The sequence below is a fragment of the Humulus lupulus genome, chromosome 6 (assembly GCF_963169125.1).
Source record: "Humulus lupulus chromosome 6, drHumLupu1.1, whole genome shotgun sequence".
Taxonomy (NCBI): domain Eukaryota; kingdom Viridiplantae; phylum Streptophyta; class Magnoliopsida; order Rosales; family Cannabaceae; genus Humulus; species Humulus lupulus.
Window position 1 is genome coordinate 97,941,643 of NC_084798.1, and position 17,807 is coordinate 97,959,449.

The following is a 17,807-nucleotide window of genomic DNA, read 5'->3' on the forward strand; positions in this document are numbered from 1 at the left end:
TCTCATAGGATTCGAACTAATACTTTTGAGAAGGCAAAATGTTACACCCAAATTTCGAGAATAGAATTTTTCATCTTGAAAGTCAGGCTCGCAAATTAGTCAGGAGATCATCATTAATGAGAATCGAGTCTTACAGTCTCGTTCAATATTAAAACGTCGACGTTGTAGGTGGTAAGCTCAGAACCACATGATCTCGAAGGTTCGAGTCAAGCTTGAAGTTACAGTGACATGGGCTCAACACTTGTTTAATTTTCCTGGTCTGTTTGTATTAACATCAGTCAAGAAGGTTCGAGCCTAAATATTACAAGCTCGGAGGTGACAACCTCGATAAAGATACTTAATCAGACTGAGGAAATTCGAGTTGGTAAGCTCGTGATGATTTGTTGATCTCGAAAATATGTAAGTCAAACGTGTGAGATTGATGGCCAAGTGCAGTCGTGGTTACTGTTTACAAATCCCTATATCTAAGGGATTTGTTGTAATCTGTTAATGAATCCCGAATATCATGGGATTTATATGCGTATTATATATTTATATACATTTAATTGTATTTATTTTTGAGATTTGAATCATAACTCCACGAAATGTGATGGGAGATATTCTGTAAACCAGTCTATAAATAGATTGGAGAAATTCATTTGTAGGGACACTGAAATTGGCACTGTGAATACTCTGTTAAATTGCTCCCAAAAAAGCTTTGAGAGAATTCCATAGTTGAATAACATCGACTCGTGAACTAAGTAGATTTTAACTGCTGAACCAAGTAAAAAATCGTGTGTTTTCTCTTTATTTTTCTGATTTGTGTTTAGTACTCTTCATTTCTAAGTTGACGAAAAACAACGTCAACATTGTTTTTGTTTTGTATGATATTTTATTTTGTAGGTTGTTTCTCAGTTATACAAGCAAAATGTGTGGAGTAGATGGTGTCGTTGGATTTGATTCTTTTGCTAGATCTTCCAGATGGATTTTGTGGGTACGTATTGTTTAGCTGTTGTGTCTACTTTTGCTAAGAGAGCTACATTTTACAATGACCTTGAGTCTTTGTTAGATGTTATAACAAGTTTGTTATCCATATTTTTAAGAATCTTCCTAATACATAATATTATATATAACATTTAAATTTATATTAATGTAATTATTAAATATCTAATCTTATATTATATATTATTATAATAATAATATTTTATAACATTTGAATTTAAATTTATCTTAATATAATTAATATATAGTTATTTTTAATTAATTTGAAATATATATTCCATTAAATATTTAGAATTTTTAACAAAACAAATTGTCGAAACCAAAATAAAATTCTTTATCTACACATTTTTTATATAAAATATTTTTTTTATACTCGTGTTGCTTATTTTCTTTCTTCCATTTTTTTTGTCTTCTTGTAAGTATTTTTTTTCTTTTCTTAATAAGTCTATTCATATTTTTTTTCTCATTTTTTATCTCTTATTACATTTATTTATGCTGCATATTATTTATATTTAATAATATTATAAAGTTATACAAAATATTACTAGTTTGTTTATAAAATTTTTAATAAGGTATTTTTAAAATATGCTAATTAACTTTTGAAACTTAATTGCTAGAATTAACTATTTTTTATTTCTTAATAAAATAACGAAAAATCTATTCCTTTCAAACAAAAAAATAAAATTTGATACACCTAAAATTAATTAGTTTTTATGTAAAGTATACATGCCATATATAAATTATATGTAAATTGAGTAATCATACTTGCATCCAAATATTTCACATAATCATTTAGTATTATTTGTAATGTTTGGATGCATATATCATTACTCTTTAAAATTAATAACATCATCTTCATAATTTCTATTCATTAAAATAATATATATTTAAAAAAATCATATTTTTTTATTTTTACATGGGCAAATTAGTAAATATGAGATACATCTATAAAGCCCTATTCTTACTCAAATTCTATTTAAATTTAAGCTTTAGCCGGTTGAATTAGTCTCCTTCTTTTTTTTTTTTGAAAGAGGTGAATTAGTCTCCTTCAAATGTGGAAAAAAAACGAAAGGATGTTTTATTTAAACCAAATTTGATTTTCAACAGGAAATTAAATCAAATAATTAAATTCAATTGACTTTGCATATACTCATTTATTAAAAGAAATTTAATTGAAACATAGTTACAGGATAACCTTCAACTAAATAAATATAAGATTAGACCTTTTTTTTCTTACAAAATAAGATGACATGTTTAGTAAAATGTAAAAACAAAAATCTCAGCCAAATTAATTAAATAATAATGGCATAGGATTAGGGAATGGGAATGTTACTTAGCCTATGAGTTAAGTGAAAGGGAAAAAATGATATGTAAGAACATTTACATATCTATTAAATATATGTTTTCACTAAGAAAATGCATACGATATTTATATATTATATATATACATATGTGGTGGATGATCTAGCATGTGTGCACCACAAACCAATTATACACCAAAAATAGGGCGGACCCCACAACAATCAACAAGGCGTAAATGGGACCCATTGGTGCAAGTTGCCTTGTCATCATGGTTAATGATCAAAATATACAAAGCTTGATTGATTGAGCTTAGGTTTATTTATTTTATTTTTTTGGCTATGCGGCTATGGAGTAATGCATTGCATTTTGACCACATCCTTCGAACTCATTTTTAATGTGAATCTCAAGAATGATCCGACGGTCCAGAATTGAGATGGCCACTTCATTGTAAAAAGACAAATATTAATCCATGTTTATGCTACTCAAGGAGTTTATTTTGCCGACATCTGTGGTTGGAGTTCTAAATTTTGTCACATTGGTATTTCCGAATATTTATTTTAATTTTTAAGCAAATGTTTATTATTAATAACATTATTAAGTTTATATGGCTTTCCCAAAAAAAAAAAATAAATATTAAATTTTGTTTCGTGGGATTTAAAAAAAAAAAATCTTAATAGGGGTGTTTATGTAATTTCAGTTACATTGAGTAACGAAAATATTATTGGCATATTATCATGTTTAAAAAGAAAAAAAAAGAAGAAGAAGAAGAAGAAGAAACGACCATTTAATGTAAATGTATATAAAATATAGAAAGAAAACTTCGGAAGGGTAGTGAGTGTTAAGGTATACTGTTCAGTATTTTTTTTAACGTGTTTGGCAGTGTGGTGCTCTTTAAAAGCATCACTTCTGTTAGTTTCCTTTTTTTGAGATCAACATGATGTCGTTGTTATGGATAATTGAAATAGTTTAGAGAGATATGATGGATAGAGAAAGTTGTAGAGAGAGAAAGATAGTATTACTATTAGTGTTAGATATGGTGTTTGAAGCTCTGAATTAATCTCTATGACAGTTTCTTTCTTCTCTCAACCTGTTACTGAATGATTTTTGGTAGTGGGTATGCTTTTTTTTTCGTTGTTGCTCTAGGTCAAACCTACTAAAACTTGTTTATAACCTATTTTACTTTCTTCCATTGTTAGCCAAATCTCCTAAGTTTCTTAGATGTAGTTTCTGGCCTAATGAAGACTTTGAGGTTAATTTATTTCTATTTCTATGTATAGAGTGGTTTAATATTTATTTCTATTTCTATGTATAGAGTGGTTTAATATTTCTTTTCATTCCTTCTTTTCATTTCTATGTTAGTACTTTATTTGTCAATGGATATTTTTGTGTCAGATTTGTAGGCTGTGAATCTTGAATATGTTCTTATTCTCACAGATTTGTTATTATGGCTGGCTAGTATGTATGTTAGTGTTTTTGTTTAATTTATTTTAATGAAGTTTTTCTTTTCTTTTTTGGATAGAAGAGAAAGAAAATTCTATTGGCTCTATTCGTTTCGAGTCTGCAACTGTTATCTTTCTAAATTCAGTCATTAAATTTCTCTCAATTCTTATTTCCTTGCAGTCCTTGTATAAATGATGGATTTTCCAGAGTCTACAAAGATACTATTCAATAGAATTCAGGAACTAGAACCAGAAAATGTTACAAAGATTATAGGATACCTTCTTTTACAAGACTATGGTGACCAGGAGTTACTATGGTTGGCTTCTGCTCCAGAACATTTGATTCACCAAGTTATATTAAAGGCCAAAACTGAACTCCAACAATTAGCTTCCAAGTCAGCCTCAACACCTATATCACCTTCCATAAACCCAACTTCTGGTTTCTCTCCATTCTCTTCTGCTGCAATTTCAAGGCCTAAATTGTCTTCCAATTTTCAAATGTCCTCTCCTTATTGGGATCCCCAGGTTGTTAAGAAGCAGAACCCAGACTTTTTACAAATGGGGTTTTATGATTCATCCTTGGAACATGAAAACCAATATCAGTTTTTGAGTTTAGAGGATCAGATGGAGCAAATAAATTCTGGATTATCAGGAGTAGGTATTGACAGTTTCTACCCAGATGCTGGAATTGGAGGTTTGAATGGTAGAACAAGTAGGAGACTCTCGAGTCTTTGTGAGATTCCAGTTAAGACTTGTCACTATTATAACAAGGGATTTTGTAAACATGGAAGTAGCTGTAGGTATTCTCACGGACAAGTGATTCCTGAAAGCTTTTCTCAGGCCTATGATTCTGCTAATGAAGACCATCTTTTCTCACCTGGCTCACTTGAGAAGTTGGAGTTGGAAATAATAGAGCTTCTTAAGTCAAGAAGAGGTAATCCTGTTTCTATTGCTTCTCTACCGGCGATGTACTATGAGAAATATGGAAAATACTTACAGGCTGATGGCTACCTCACAGAGAGCCAGAGGCATGGAAAAGCTGGTTATAGTTTAACAAAGCTTCTGGCTCGATTGAAAAACAGTATTAGGCTTATTGACAGGTAAAAATCTTTGTCTTTGGCTTGAATTTTATAGCTGACTATGATATGAGTGCTTAAATATTTCACTCTTGTCCTTGATTAGCAGGCCTCATGGACAGCATGCATTAATTTTGGCTGAAGACTCTGCTATGTACATGGATCACCGAAATGAAAAGACGGATCCAGGTCCAATTGTTAGCGGGTCAAGGCAGATATATCTAACATTTCCAGCTGAGAGCACTTTTACTGAAGAAGATGTCTCAATCTACTTTAAGTAAGCTTACTTTGTTTCAATTTTATGATAGAGGCTTGTAATTTCATTGTCTAGAACTTGTCACCGTTCTTTTGATACGCTAACCTTATTGTTTTTTCCCTTCTGTAGTTCCTTTGGGCCTGTTGAAGATGTAAGGATTCCCTGCCAACAGAGAAGGATGTTTGGGTTTGTAACTTTTGCTAGTGCAGATACAGTGAGAGTGATTTTGGCCAAGGGAAATCCTCATTTTGTCTGCGGGGCTCGCGTTCTCGTTAAGCCTTACAGGGAAAAATCAAAGCTTGTTGATAGGTGCCATTTCTAATCATTGTTTTCTCTTACCAAGCTCAAATGTGCTTTGTGATTTTTCCTTGCAATAATATATAATATTTTCTAGTCCAGTGCTTGATATGGAGAAGATTCATATATTTTTCTTTTTGTTATTTGTAAATCTCTTCTTGAATGAAACATTGTCTTTGTTTCTCAATCTCTTGCATTTTCATATTTCATCAGAAAATACTCAGATAGGACTGAGGCTCCAGCATATTATTCTTCACATTACTCCGACTTGGATTCTGAGTTTCAATCAAGTGAGTAGGACTGAAATTTCTGTAATTGAAGTCTGTAAAGTCTTTTAATTATGTTGCAAGCAAATAGCATTATGATTTTTTAGGTTCTATTTATTAACATATAAATGTGTATTTCCTTCTGCTCTTTCAGTTGCCAGAGGATTTGAAAACTCTAGAATGATTAGAAAACAGTTAATGGAACAAGAACGGGCCCTTGAGCTCGAAACAGTGCGGCTAAGGGAGAAGCCTATGAATGATCAGTCATATTTTGGTTACTCTATGGATGATCGTAAACTGTCCGAAGGTTTACTTTTTTACTAATAGCTTTGTTTCACAGCTTCATATGTTTCCCACCACCATTATTTTGATTTAAATAAGTTCATCTCTTCTGCAGCAGGAGCAGAAGGCCAGTTCAATTTGCCATCCTCGGAACAATTCACTTATCTGTTTGATGTTTTTAACTGTGGATCCACAAGTGATGATAAGTTCAAGCATACAGACACCAATGCTGACCAAGAAGGGTATGGACTTCATCATGCGAATTTTCTTTTGTTGCAAAGAATGGAGTTAGATCTTGGTTTTTGGTTAAGCATTCTTATTATTCTTAACAATTCTTTTATTTTTTCTTCATTTGTGCAGTCAAGCACTAAATCTCCCGGATAGTCCATTTGCATCTTCCAGAGCTAATGGCATCTCAACAGTTATATAGGTCTGGCAACACACAAAGATTATAGAGTTAGAAATCTGATTCAAAGTCAATCTCTTCAGTTCGAAACATAAAAACTATCTTTCTCTTTTCCCCTTTTTCATCCCCTTTCGTCGATCAGTCAGTTTTCTGCACGTACATACTGCTTAAAGAAGAACCAACACTGGACAAATTTTCTTACCCCTTACTTGGAGTGAAGGATCTAGTAAAGAAGAAATATTATACATGGTATATATAGATATTAAGAATGGTTTTACAGTTTCTAATCTTAACCACAGAAAGAAGGCAAGAATTTCTGAATCTTTTAGAAGGGAGACTGATAAATTATGTAGTCAGTCTTTTTAGTGAGTACATAGAGTGTCTATGGAGGTTAAATATATTTTGTTTATACTCTCTGTAACACTGAGCAATAGATGAAACTAAGTTGAGCAGTAGTGACAGCAGCTTATACCTTTTAGAAGATTTATTATATATATTTATCATTTCCACTTTGGGTTTGATACGTGGAGTTGATTTTCCTTCTTTCTACCTTCATTTTTTTTTTGCCCAATTGTATCTGAGTTGGTCTTATTATTGCCAAGTGTGTATAATTGACCAAGTTCAGGAGTCTACTGTGTATATCTATACATACACAGGACTTTGCAGGGTACAAGACACGTCAACATTCTCTGCCCCACAAAATATATACATTTACTATTTTGTGCACAAAACCAATTTTTCCAATCTTCATTATGTGATATCCAGATACGAATGCATTATTGACAATTTCATACTCCCTAAATAGTTGTACACACTTATTCGAGAGCAAAATTTATAGTAATTCATTTAGAGTAGGTCTTTTAAAGACAACATGCATTGTTCAGCTTTTGTCTCATTCACTATCTCTTCCAGTTGGAACAACCGAATATAGCTAGCTATTAACTATTAATGACATTGACAAATATATGGCCATTTTTTAATATTGTTATTAATTAATCGGCCACAGTTGGATTTTCTGCAAACTTCTGGCTAAAGGTTTCAATTGTTGGAAAGCAATCACTTGTGTTTGCGAAGGAAACCCTTAAACCTTTTCATTTGATAAACTGCGTTTATTTATTGATATCAATTCCTCACACGCATTGGAGTTAGCACCAATCCAGAAAGAAAAATACAGCTTTTACTATTAAGGGGTAAAGTATTTTTGAAGAAAGTTTTGGCCGAAGTCACTCCACTACCTGGTAATTTTTTACTCTGAGATTTTACAAGTCATACGAGTAGCTGTACACCACTACTGCTGCAGTAACAAGCCAATCACAAAGCATTCATGGGCAATTGCCCGTTAAACTGTCACTGTTAATAGTTGATGCTGCTGTTCCATATCAATAAATTAACAAAAATAAATTTCAGACTTTGAGTATGTGCCATTTGCATCGCCAGAATAAGCTTCAACCAAATCTGGGGTTTTGTAAGCCAGTGACAGCAGGTATGCTTATCCTATTGGATTTATCCAACCAGATGGGAAATTTTTGCAGGTCAGTTATCAAAATACCTGATATAAAACATATTGGAATATTCTTAGTGTTCTTTACAATTGATTGAGAAGAGAAGAAAAATTACAAGCTGATATGTAACTCTTATGGGCATCTGGAGGATGAACAGGTATAACAAAAACATTTAACTGTCTCAGCAGAAAAAGAATATAAAATTTAGAAACTATTAATGCATATGACAAAATTTGCAGTTAGTCAGCTTTCTCCCAAGTTGTCACCATGATTTACAGTAATTTGACCAGACCTGCATTACCAGTGATAAAAACATCAAATTATTATTAGCAAAGAGGAAAGGAGATGTTCAAAGGAGCACTCCAAGGCAGAAAAAGATATGCACAATGACCAAGGGAGTTATCAGGGATAGGAAACAACCAATGGAGATGGAGTCTTATTTTTAATATAAACTATATTGGTACAAGTGGATATGTGGCTTTACTTTCATTCACTTCAACTATAAATAAATTAAATAGTCGAGAAATTCACCTTTGTTCTGTATTAGTAACTTAGTTGATAATCACCGGTGGTGATAGTTTCTGCAACAATCACCTACTTCAAATGTTTTTAGGAGCCATCTGAGAAAGATTTGGATCATCTTCTACACATGTTATTGCTCTGGAACATTGTCATGAAATTATCATAATTACGAGCAGCCTGATGATGTTCTCAACAGAAGCTTAAGAATAAGAAACCATAGTCTGAGCTTCAACTTGAAACCTCAAATACAGTTTCGTCCTGGTATAATTAAAAGGGCAATAAAGTTGATGCAATTAACACTGCTCTTCAAACCCAGTCATTAAATCTGGTGAAGCTTCAGAACACCATATTAGTGCTTTTTTTCATATTTGTTCGCGAACTCCTTGAGTAGTAGTCTCTGCCGAAATGCTAGATATTTGTCTAAGCTAGTTCCAGCCCACCGCTCACAGAAGTTTTCATCAGTTGGAACCAATGAACTCAGAGGAAATGGCCCCTTTGGAGCTTTCTTCAAGGAAACCAAAAACTTATGCCGAGGTCGGATTCTCTGGTCTAACGACAAGCTTAAGTACATAGGATATTTGGTCAATGAGTGCACTTCATTACTCAGCTCATTGATCAAGTACAAATACTTGGGCTTTAAATTCTCCTCAAGCGACAAAGATAGTACCTGCAAATATGATAATAATGCCTTATCAGAAAACTACACAAGGACAAAATTTGAAGTATAACAATGTTCATGAAAATGAAATAAAATCAACCTGTGTAAGACTAGTTATAACTTTCAAGATGTCAGCATTTTTCATTCCTATACTCCTAAGGAAATTGATTCTGGGTAATAATCCACCATCAATGCTATAATGCAGGAGCTGCGGATGTTTTGTGACCATCTTCACCATACTATCTCTGGATGCTCCTATTTCCTTTGAAAGGAAAATATAACGAGTATTCCAGGATATGTCGATCCGCTGAACCAGAATTTGAGGGCTTAGCTGCACCACTTTTCCTAAATCCTTTTCTTTAATGCCAACTTCTTCAACCAAGTATCTCACCGTGGGTTTCAGTGAATTTTCAACACTGTACGAAAAGAGGGAAGGAGCAGCAGCTATTATCTGTCCAATTCTAGAATTTGGAATGCCTAAACTCGTCAAGAAAGCAACATGGGACTTCAAATTGTTCTCCACTGTGTACTGTAGAATTTGTGGCTGCCTCATAAGTATTCTTTTTACATCCCTTTGTTTAACACCAACACTAATTAAGTACTCCAACCTTTCTTGTGCAGAACATATATTTATTTGAAGGGAAGGCATATGCCTCTCATACATTTGAATGAAGTGTGATTCCTTAAGCCCATATGTGCTCAAGTAATCTATAAGGGGTAACCATTTTTCATCTAAGTCTATCTCTTCAAATAGCCGAGGATATTTATTCTTAATAATTTTCCTCAAATTTAGCTGCCAAAGAAAAAGAAAAAAAAGAGTAAGGTATGTTGAGCCATTGTTACAGAAGATAGTAAATGTGGACAACTAAAATAGTATTCACACCTTTTCTTTGCGTGCATCTAGGGAACTAACTGCTTCTTTTCTGTTTAAAGTACGGCTATAACTTCCATCAATACTTTTCTCTAGAGTGTGCTTGCCATTTTTGCCACCTAATTCTTTATCCACAGAAAAAATTGATAAGACTCTGCTCTGGCCCTTTTCAGGTTGTTTTCGGCCGCCTGCAATATCAAAACAACCATTCATTTTTTTTCAGCATTTTTTGTTATATATAATGCTTTAATAAAACCTTCTATGACAATTGACACCTACTTCCACCAAATCTTCCTTGCAATTTGGACCTCTTTCTTTTAGCATCAATATCTGAAACCTCTGCAAATTCATCCTGGAAGAAACCGTTCCAGAATAAAATTAAAAGTTAATTCTCACACACAAACAAACATAATAGTGGTAATATATAGCAGAAACCATAGAGAGCACAAATGAAAAGAAGTAAAAACTTTAATGCTTTCAATACTCAATTATGTACTTCTCAGGGCATCAATATTCAGAACTCAAATTATGCACTTCCTACAATTTTTTAAAACCAATAGAAAAAGAACAAAACAAACTTCCTCAAAATCAATGACAAAACAAAAGTACCAAAAAAAAAAAACAGAAAAAGAAAAAAGAAGAAGCTCGATTAACAGTAAGTAAAGCCTTATGACAAATTAAAGAGTAGGAAAGTCTGGAAAAACCAGAGTTTTAAATACAAAACAGACATAATATTAAATAACCACCATTGTTAATTAACAATAATTCAAATTTCACAGCTACAGAAGCATGAAAAACATTCAAAACGACAACCCAAAACAACTAAACACTTCCAGTGAAACTCTATCCGAAATTCCCAGTTCAAGTTAAGAAACTCACATCAGTCGACCAATCTTCAAATTCATCTTCATCTTCATTATCATCACCACCCTCTTCTTCATCTTCTTCCTCACTATCATACGGAGACAGAGCCTGACCGTACCGGGACCTACGGTTGGACTTAACAATTTTGGGATTGGAATGGGCAGAGAAGAGCACCAGGAACCGGCACGCCCTGGTCCGTGGCTTGAAGCTTAAACTTCCACCTCCAATGGGGTTTGAGATAGAGCTTAAAGCGAAATGGGTAAGACAGATATTAGAAGAAGAGTGAAGGACTGAGCTGGTTGGAGTTGGACACAGAGTAAAGACTATCATTTTTTTAGAGAGAGAAAGAAAGGATTATGAGAGAGAAAAATCACAGAAGAATATACCCAAAAACCCTATCCCCGCGGTTTTATCTTCAGAATATTTTTAACTTTCTTTTTCTTTTTTTTTTAATAATGTTGATTCTGCTACTGCTGTTACCACTAATTACAAAACCAAAGTCAAACCAAGCAGACCAAGATGTTTTCGCAGACAGAAAAACTACTGAGACTCTTGTGTCCGTCATTTTAGATGAACGACAATGAAATTCGTGAGTCAAATTTCTATAGAGTGGGTATTTGTAAATTGATCAGCTCAAATGAGACTGATGCAGAGAAATTTCAATTTCATTTATACTGAAAAGAGAGATTACAACATATCTCAGCCTTACACGTGTAGGATAGCCATAACAGCAAAATGAATATTACAATTCCAAGGCTAACAGAATTCTCTCTCTACAATATTCTTTACACCCTCACGAATGCCTCTGCACCAATCTTTCCTAACAGAAAGGAAAAAAAAACCAAAAAGGTAACAGACTTGGCTCCACACTATTCTGTAACACCGCCCCTCAAGCGAGAGGGTGAGGAGGTCACTCCGAGCTTGTCAACAAGAAACTGAAACCTCGAATGTGATAGACTTTTCGTTAGACAATCTGCAATCTGGTCATGAGAGGGAATGTACCGAATTTCCAACTGTTTTTGCAAAACTTTATCTCTAACAAAATGAATGTCCAGCTCGATATGTTTGGTCCTTGCGTGATAAACTGGATTTGCTGCAAGTGCACTGGCACTCATATTGTCACACCAAATCACGGGAGTAGCTGGAAGTTTGAATCTCATTTCATTAAGCAATTCTTGGAGACAAGTCATTTCTGCAGCAACGTGAGCTAAAGCTCGGTATTCAGATTCGGTGCTCGATCTTGCCACCACCGTTTGCTTCTTAGAGGACCACGATATGAGAGAGTCCCCTAGGAACACACAGTAACCGGCTACTGACCTGCGGTCATCTGGGCAACACGCCCAATCGGCGTCCGAGAAACCTGTGAGAGTGAGTCGATCACTTGGTGAAATGTGTATTCCATATTGCATCGTTCCTTTCAAGTACCTGAGAATTCGCTTTGTTGCATTCCAATGAACATTAGTTGGGCATTTGAGAAACTGACTAAGTTTATTTACAGCAAATGAAAGATCTGGTCTTGTGTGACTTAAGTATTGAAGTGCTCCCAAAACACTCCTATATAAAGCAGGATCAGTCATTGGCTCCCCATCATGAATTGAAAGAACTTTATTGGCTGTCATAGGTGTTGGGCATGGTTTTAGATTCTCCATCTTGACTCTCTGTAACAATTCTGAAATATATTTTCCCTGTGATAAATACAGCCCAGTATTGTCTCGAAATACTTCTATGCCTAGGAAGTAATGCAAGCTTCCTAGATCCTTTAAGGAAAATGTATGATGCAACCTGGAAATAAACTTCTCAAGCTCCTTCGATTTGCTCCCTGTAACAATTATATCGTCAACATATATTAACACCATAATGACATACTCCGTGTGTTTCATCAAGAAAAGAGAGGTGTCAGCCTTCGAACTCTTGAAGCCCCATTGCACAAGTGTGGATTTTAATTGTTCGTACCACACCCTTGGCGCTTGTTTTAACCCGTAAATAGACTTCCTTAACTTGCAAACATAATCTGGTTTGGCTTGATCTTCGAAACCCGGTGGCTGCCTCATGTAAACGTCATCGTCCAACATGCCGTTTAAGAATGCATTGTTGATATCCAGCTGTCTTATATCCCAATTATTTGCTACTGCAATTGTTAACACTACTCGGACTGTCGATGCTTTAATGACGGGACTGAACGTTTCTCCGAAATCTACCCCTGGCCGTTGATGAAAGCCCTTTGCAACCAACCGCGCCTTAAACCTCTGAAATGTACCATCTGCATTGAACTTCTTTGTATACACCCATTTATTGCCTACCACATTGTACTGTTCAGAAGGTGGCCCCAGATACCACGTATTGTTTCTGTTTAAGGCTTCCATTTCGGTCTCCATAGCTGACTTCCAGCCCTCATGATTAATGGCTTCCTGAATAGTCCTGGGTGTTGTTGCAAGTGAAGCCTCGGTATTGGACAGAAATACTTTTGGTTTGAATATCCCTGCTCTACTTCTTGTGATCATTGGATGCTGAACTATAGATGGGGCTGGACTTGGTGATTCTCGGCTCATTTGAGTTTCCTCTGCCTGATGCACGATTTGTCTAGAGTCAGGACTGTTTTCTCCTGCAGCTGGTGTGTTGACTGACAAATTTTCTGGCATTTCATTAGGAATCGCAGATATAGGGGAGCCAAACTCAAGTGAAGTATGTACCTGATTTTGTGTGGAAGACTCCTGGGCTGGTGATGCTGCAGGGGACTGAGATTGAACTGTATTGAAAGGAAGGTTGAACCAAGAGTGAGGAACTGTAACTGTAACTCCTTGTTCTGGCCGAAAATTATTGAAGAAACCAAGTTGACAGGGAAACTCCTTTTCATTGAATATTACATGTCTAGATATATAAATACGCCCATGTGAACTAAGACATTTAAATCCCTTGTGAACATCACTATAGCCTAAATTTACACATTTTGTGGAATGGTACTGAAATTTTTGAGTTTGATAGGTTCTAAGACAAGGAAAACAAGCCGATCCAAAAACTCTAAGTGCCTTATAATCTGGTTTCTTGGAGTATAATACTTCGAATGGTGTTTTGTTATTAAGGACTAGAGTAGGGAGCCTATTGATTAAGTACACAGCTGTTTGAAAGGCGTCTGACCAATATTTTTGGGGCAATGACGCTTGAGCTAGGAGTGTCAAACCCGTCTCAACTATGTGACGGTGTTTGCGCTCTGCGCGACCATTTTGGGCTGATGTATTTGGGCAAGAATGTTCAACTAAAATCCCACTTTGTGTTACTAGACTCGAAAAAGCTTGATACTCACCCCCTGAATCACTCCTTAGTCTCTTTATTTTCTTCCCAAATTGTGTTTCTACCATAGTCTTGAATTGAATAAAAGCAGCTAATGCATCAGATTTGTGTTTGAGTAAATACAGCCAGGTATATCTACTATGATCGTCAATGAAGTGAATATAGTAGGTGAAGTTTGTGTGTGAAGCTATAGGAGCTGGCCCCCAAAGATCGGTGTGCACTAAATCAAGTATTTCAGCTGCTATAGATTGAGAGTTTTGAAATGGTAGAGCATGTGATTTCCCATACTGACAAGCATCACAAAAGTGTTGTATTTCATTAATAGGAAATTTTACATTTGACATTTTTAGGACTTGATTTAGTACATTGACTGAAGGGTGTCCTAAACGTCTATGCCAAATGTCTTTTAGGGAGTGATGATGATCTTGTGTTACTGGAGGTTTGTTCACGGCAACAGCAGAAAAGGGAGGATGGATCAGCGTAGAGTGTGGTGATGAATTGAGACGATACAGTCCATCTTTAAGAGTCCCTTGCAGAACCACCTTCCCTGTGCTTCGATCCTTCACACAACAAAAATCAGAGAAAAATTCCATTGAGACATCATTATCTGCTGTTAGCTTTGACACACTAATTAAATTCTTTGAAATACTGGGCACATATAACAAATTATGCAACAGTAAAGAATCTGAGTTGTTTGTTCGGATTGAACCTGTCCCAATGTGAGAGATAGGTAACTGACTTCCATCATCGATTGTAATCAGATCCTTACCCTCATACTCCATTTTCATTTGCATCTTATTTGTGTCAGCTGTTAGGTGATTGCTTGCACCACTATCTGCATACCATGAATCATCATTCAGCATTTCTGGTGTAGCCACCAAGGCTGAGAGTTGTTTCTCCTGTCCTCCAGTAGCATTTGGCTGGCTTCCCATATAATTCTCATCATATCTGTTGTAACAGATAGCTGCTGAATGACCATACTTGCCACACACTTGGCAAGTAGGTTTGGGTCCGTTTGCTCTTCCACTCCGACCTCTTCCACGGAAGCTTGACCCACGAGTATACCCAGGTGAATAATGTTGACCTCTACCCTGAAACTGGCCTGTATTATATCTCCTAAAGCCTCCTGAATTCGAAGACCCACCTGAGCCTGGTTTTTGTGCGAAATTGGCTGAAATGTTTCCATTCAACTTGTTGCTTGCTGGGATAACATTTAGTCTCTCCAATCGGCTGTCAAAGCTTAGTAACATACTCTGCAGCTGCTGCCATGATAGGCTAGTTTGTGACTCAATAAGAACCACAATGGATAGATAATCTGCATCCAGGCCAGAAAGAACATTAGAAATCAAATGTTTTTCAGGATAGGGTTCACCTGCCAGTGCTAATGAGTCTGCCCACATTCTCTTCATCTTCAGGTACTCTGTCATTGTTTGTGACCCCTTACGTGTAGTCTGAATTTTTGTCCTTAGATCATCCATATTTGCTCTTGAATGTGCTCCATAAAGTTCTTCAAGAGCACTCCATAAGGCAAACGCTGCTTGGCATCCCATCACTTCAGATGCTATTGTCTCTGTCATAGATCCATACAACCAACCCATTAAAAGTTGGTCGTGCACAAGCCAAGTCTCGAAATCTGGGTTGGTCTCCATAAACAGATCTGATTTTTCATTCCCTGCATTCAAAAATTCTGGTGGAGCTCGTCGTGTGCCATTGATGAACCCTTCTAGTCGGTGTCCACGGATAATGGTATTGACCATTGTCTTCCACAGTGGGAAGTTGTTTCGATCGAGCTTTAGAGAGAACGGCTGGCTCAAGGTGTTACTAAATGGAGTAGCAATTGGCGCCGGAGTTGAAGAAGACGATGGAGCTGTCATCGCAGAGGTCGGTCCTGTGGTGTGTGCAGCTGGAGTCTGATCGCCATGGTTAGAGGCACTGGTCTGGTCTTGTGGGTTAGACATTGCGTTGGCAAATGTTTGCTCTGATACCAAGTCAAATTTCTATAGAGTGGGTATTTGTAAATTGATCAGCTCAAATGAGACTGATGCAGAGAAATTTCATTTATACTGAAAAGAGAGATTACAATATATCTCAGCCTTACACGTGTAGGATAGCCATAACAGCAAAAGGAATATTACAATTCCAAGGCTAATAGAATTCTCTCTCTACAATATTCTTTACACCCTCACGAATGCCTCTGCACCAACTTTTCCTAACAGAAAGGAAAAAAAAACCAAAAAGGTAACAGACTTGGCTCCACACTATTCTGTAACATCGTGTAGTATTTTTCTGATAATAGTTTGTTGGCTGGCGCGAAATGATACGTGAAGGTTGTGAAGCAACGTCACTTATGTAACCCCAACATCATTTTCAAACCTCTTTTTTGAGAACGCAATTAAGACTTTAAAGAAATGTTTTATTAAAATTGGAATCCTTGTAAAACGTATTCATTATTCATGCAGTGGAAAAAAAACCATTAAATGATTCTTAGAATCTAAACATGGAGTCCCGAAGCTCAAACATCTTCACAATAAATATATATATTGTTGAGCTTGAAAATTTGTTGTGATACTTTTGAAACGCAATCTAAACTTCTATTTCATTAAAGTATTAGGATTACCTGCAAGTAAACTCTTCGATGCTTAATTCAGATAAGTCTTTTTTAAGCAGAGTAACAATAGAATATCTTAATGTGTTATTGTTGTGTATAGCGTTGGCTATTTATAGTGATGGAGAGGAGGATTGCAGAGTGAATGGAGGAACTTGATTGGTTGTTGAGTAACCAACTTTTCCACCTTTTGTCATTTGTTCCCCTTGAGTGATTAAAACGTAAAAGCTTTTAATTTTTAACCCGCTTTCGCCAGAAGATTTCACCTCTCTTCCTTGTGGAAGCTACGTTACTTTAAACACATCGTATTGAGCTATTTTTTTTCAAGAAAATAGTTGATCAAGTCGTGTAATGGATTTGGGCCGATCTTATATGGTATAATCAGTCTTAGGCCCAATGCGACATTTTTTGGGTTCCAACAATTGCCCTTCAACCCATGTCTTATCGTTTAGCGGACGCAGATGTGGGCTGATCACTATGAACAATCATTCCAAAAATGCCCACGGTCTAATCACGCAGTAAGCATTTATTACTTATAATCATGGCGGGTTCAGTTCTTGCGGTCACATCCCACGTTCCCAAAAATCGAGGACCAATAGAAGCACCCACGACTATTTGGCACTTTGGTTTCCTTCCCAATTGAATGTAAGAAATAAAAAGTCGCTTCTTACTCTCTTCTTCTCACTCATTTATCCGATCAAACATCTTGCCTGCATTTTCTCTCCCAAGTTTTTTTTTTTAAAAAAAAAAACACACCATCTTTCCTTCTCATAGTCTAAGAATCATGGGACGTAGACCGTCTTCTGAGCCTAATGTAAAGAGAAACTATCACACAACTCTCGATCACCTACTCGCTGATTGTGATATCCCTGAGGATGTCACAATTCGTAAGCTTTCGGCGAGTGAGCTGCGCGACGAGCGATACAAGGATGTCGTCAAACTAGATGAAATTGTGCTCAGTTGTAAGCATATTGAGTATCTTCGTTTCCCTCTCCCTACAATTCTTGTCCAAATTGTTTCTTGCTCTAAGGTGCATATTTGTCCGTTCGTTCCCAACGTTGTTCAAGCGATAATTGGGGTGCACATGTTAGGCGCAATGCAAGGTCTTTCAATTGGTACAAGGGAATTTTATGCCGCCTTTACCAAGTCGAACAACAAGTCTTCTGAGAACAGGTCATGGAAGACGTTCTAC

General features: G+C 35.9%; 2 protein-coding genes across 6 annotated transcripts; one reads left to right on the forward strand and one right to left on the reverse strand.

Annotated features, from left to right (window-relative positions):
• Window positions 1-2,997: 2,997 nt before the first annotated feature.
• Window positions 2,998-6,826, forward strand: LOC133782384 (zinc finger CCCH domain-containing protein 18-like). 5 transcript variants are annotated; one of them, XM_062221677.1, is made up of 8 exons: window positions 2,998-3,126; window positions 3,904-4,822; window positions 4,905-5,075; window positions 5,184-5,363; window positions 5,565-5,641; window positions 5,772-5,924; window positions 6,015-6,141; window positions 6,260-6,826. In XM_062221677.1, the coding sequence occupies exons 2-8, from the start codon at window positions 3,915-3,917 to the stop codon at window positions 6,327-6,329; spliced, it is 1,686 nt and encodes a 561-aa protein (XP_062077661.1). In that variant the 5' UTR covers window positions 2,998-3,126; window positions 3,904-3,914; the 3' UTR covers window positions 6,330-6,826. The 5 variants fall into 5 exon arrangements, with proteins under 5 accessions (XP_062077661.1, XP_062077662.1, XP_062077663.1 ...); XM_062221678.1 differs by lacking the exon at window positions 2,998-3,126 and adding an exon at window positions 3,139-3,397 and having other exon boundaries at window positions 4,908-5,075; XM_062221679.1 differs by lacking the exon at window positions 2,998-3,126 and adding an exon at window positions 3,140-3,397 and having other exon boundaries at window positions 6,018-6,141.
• A 1,016-nt stretch (window positions 6,827-7,842) lies between these two features.
• Window positions 7,843-11,296, reverse strand: LOC133782385 (transcription termination factor MTERF9, chloroplastic). The gene is made up of 6 exons (XM_062221680.1): window positions 10,738-11,296; window positions 10,138-10,210; window positions 9,871-10,046; window positions 9,088-9,780; window positions 8,339-8,996; window positions 7,843-8,099 (listed from the first exon to the last, which is right to left on the reverse strand). The coding sequence occupies exons 1-5, from the start codon at window positions 11,050-11,052 to the stop codon at window positions 8,679-8,681; spliced, it is 1,575 nt and encodes a 524-aa protein (XP_062077664.1). The 5' UTR covers window positions 11,053-11,296; the 3' UTR covers window positions 7,843-8,099; window positions 8,339-8,678.
• Window positions 11,297-17,807: the final 6,511 nt, after the last annotated feature.

Coding starts and splice junctions, on each gene's coding strand:
- LOC133782384 (XM_062221677.1), top strand. CDS start 3,915: ATGATGGATTTTCCAGAGTCTACAAAGATACTATTCAATAGAATTCAG. Junction 5,076..5,183: donor GATGTCTCAATCTACTTTAA/GTAAGCTTACTT, acceptor TCCCTTCTGTAG/TTCCTTTGGGCCTGTTGAAG. Junction 5,925..6,014: donor TGATCGTAAACTGTCCGAAG/GTTTACTTTTTT, acceptor TCTCTTCTGCAG/CAGGAGCAGAAGGCCAGTTC.
- LOC133782385 (XM_062221680.1), bottom strand. CDS start 11,052: ATGATAGTCTTTACTCTGTGTCCAACTCCAACCAGCTCAGTCCTTCAC. Junction 10,211..10,737: donor TTGAAGATTGGTCGACTGAT/GTGAGTTTCTTA, acceptor GGTTTCTTCCAG/GATGAATTTGCAGAGGTTTC. Junction 10,047..10,137: donor GCAAGGAAGATTTGGTGGAA/GTAGGTGTCAAT, acceptor TTGATATTGCAG/GCGGCCGAAAACAACCTGAA.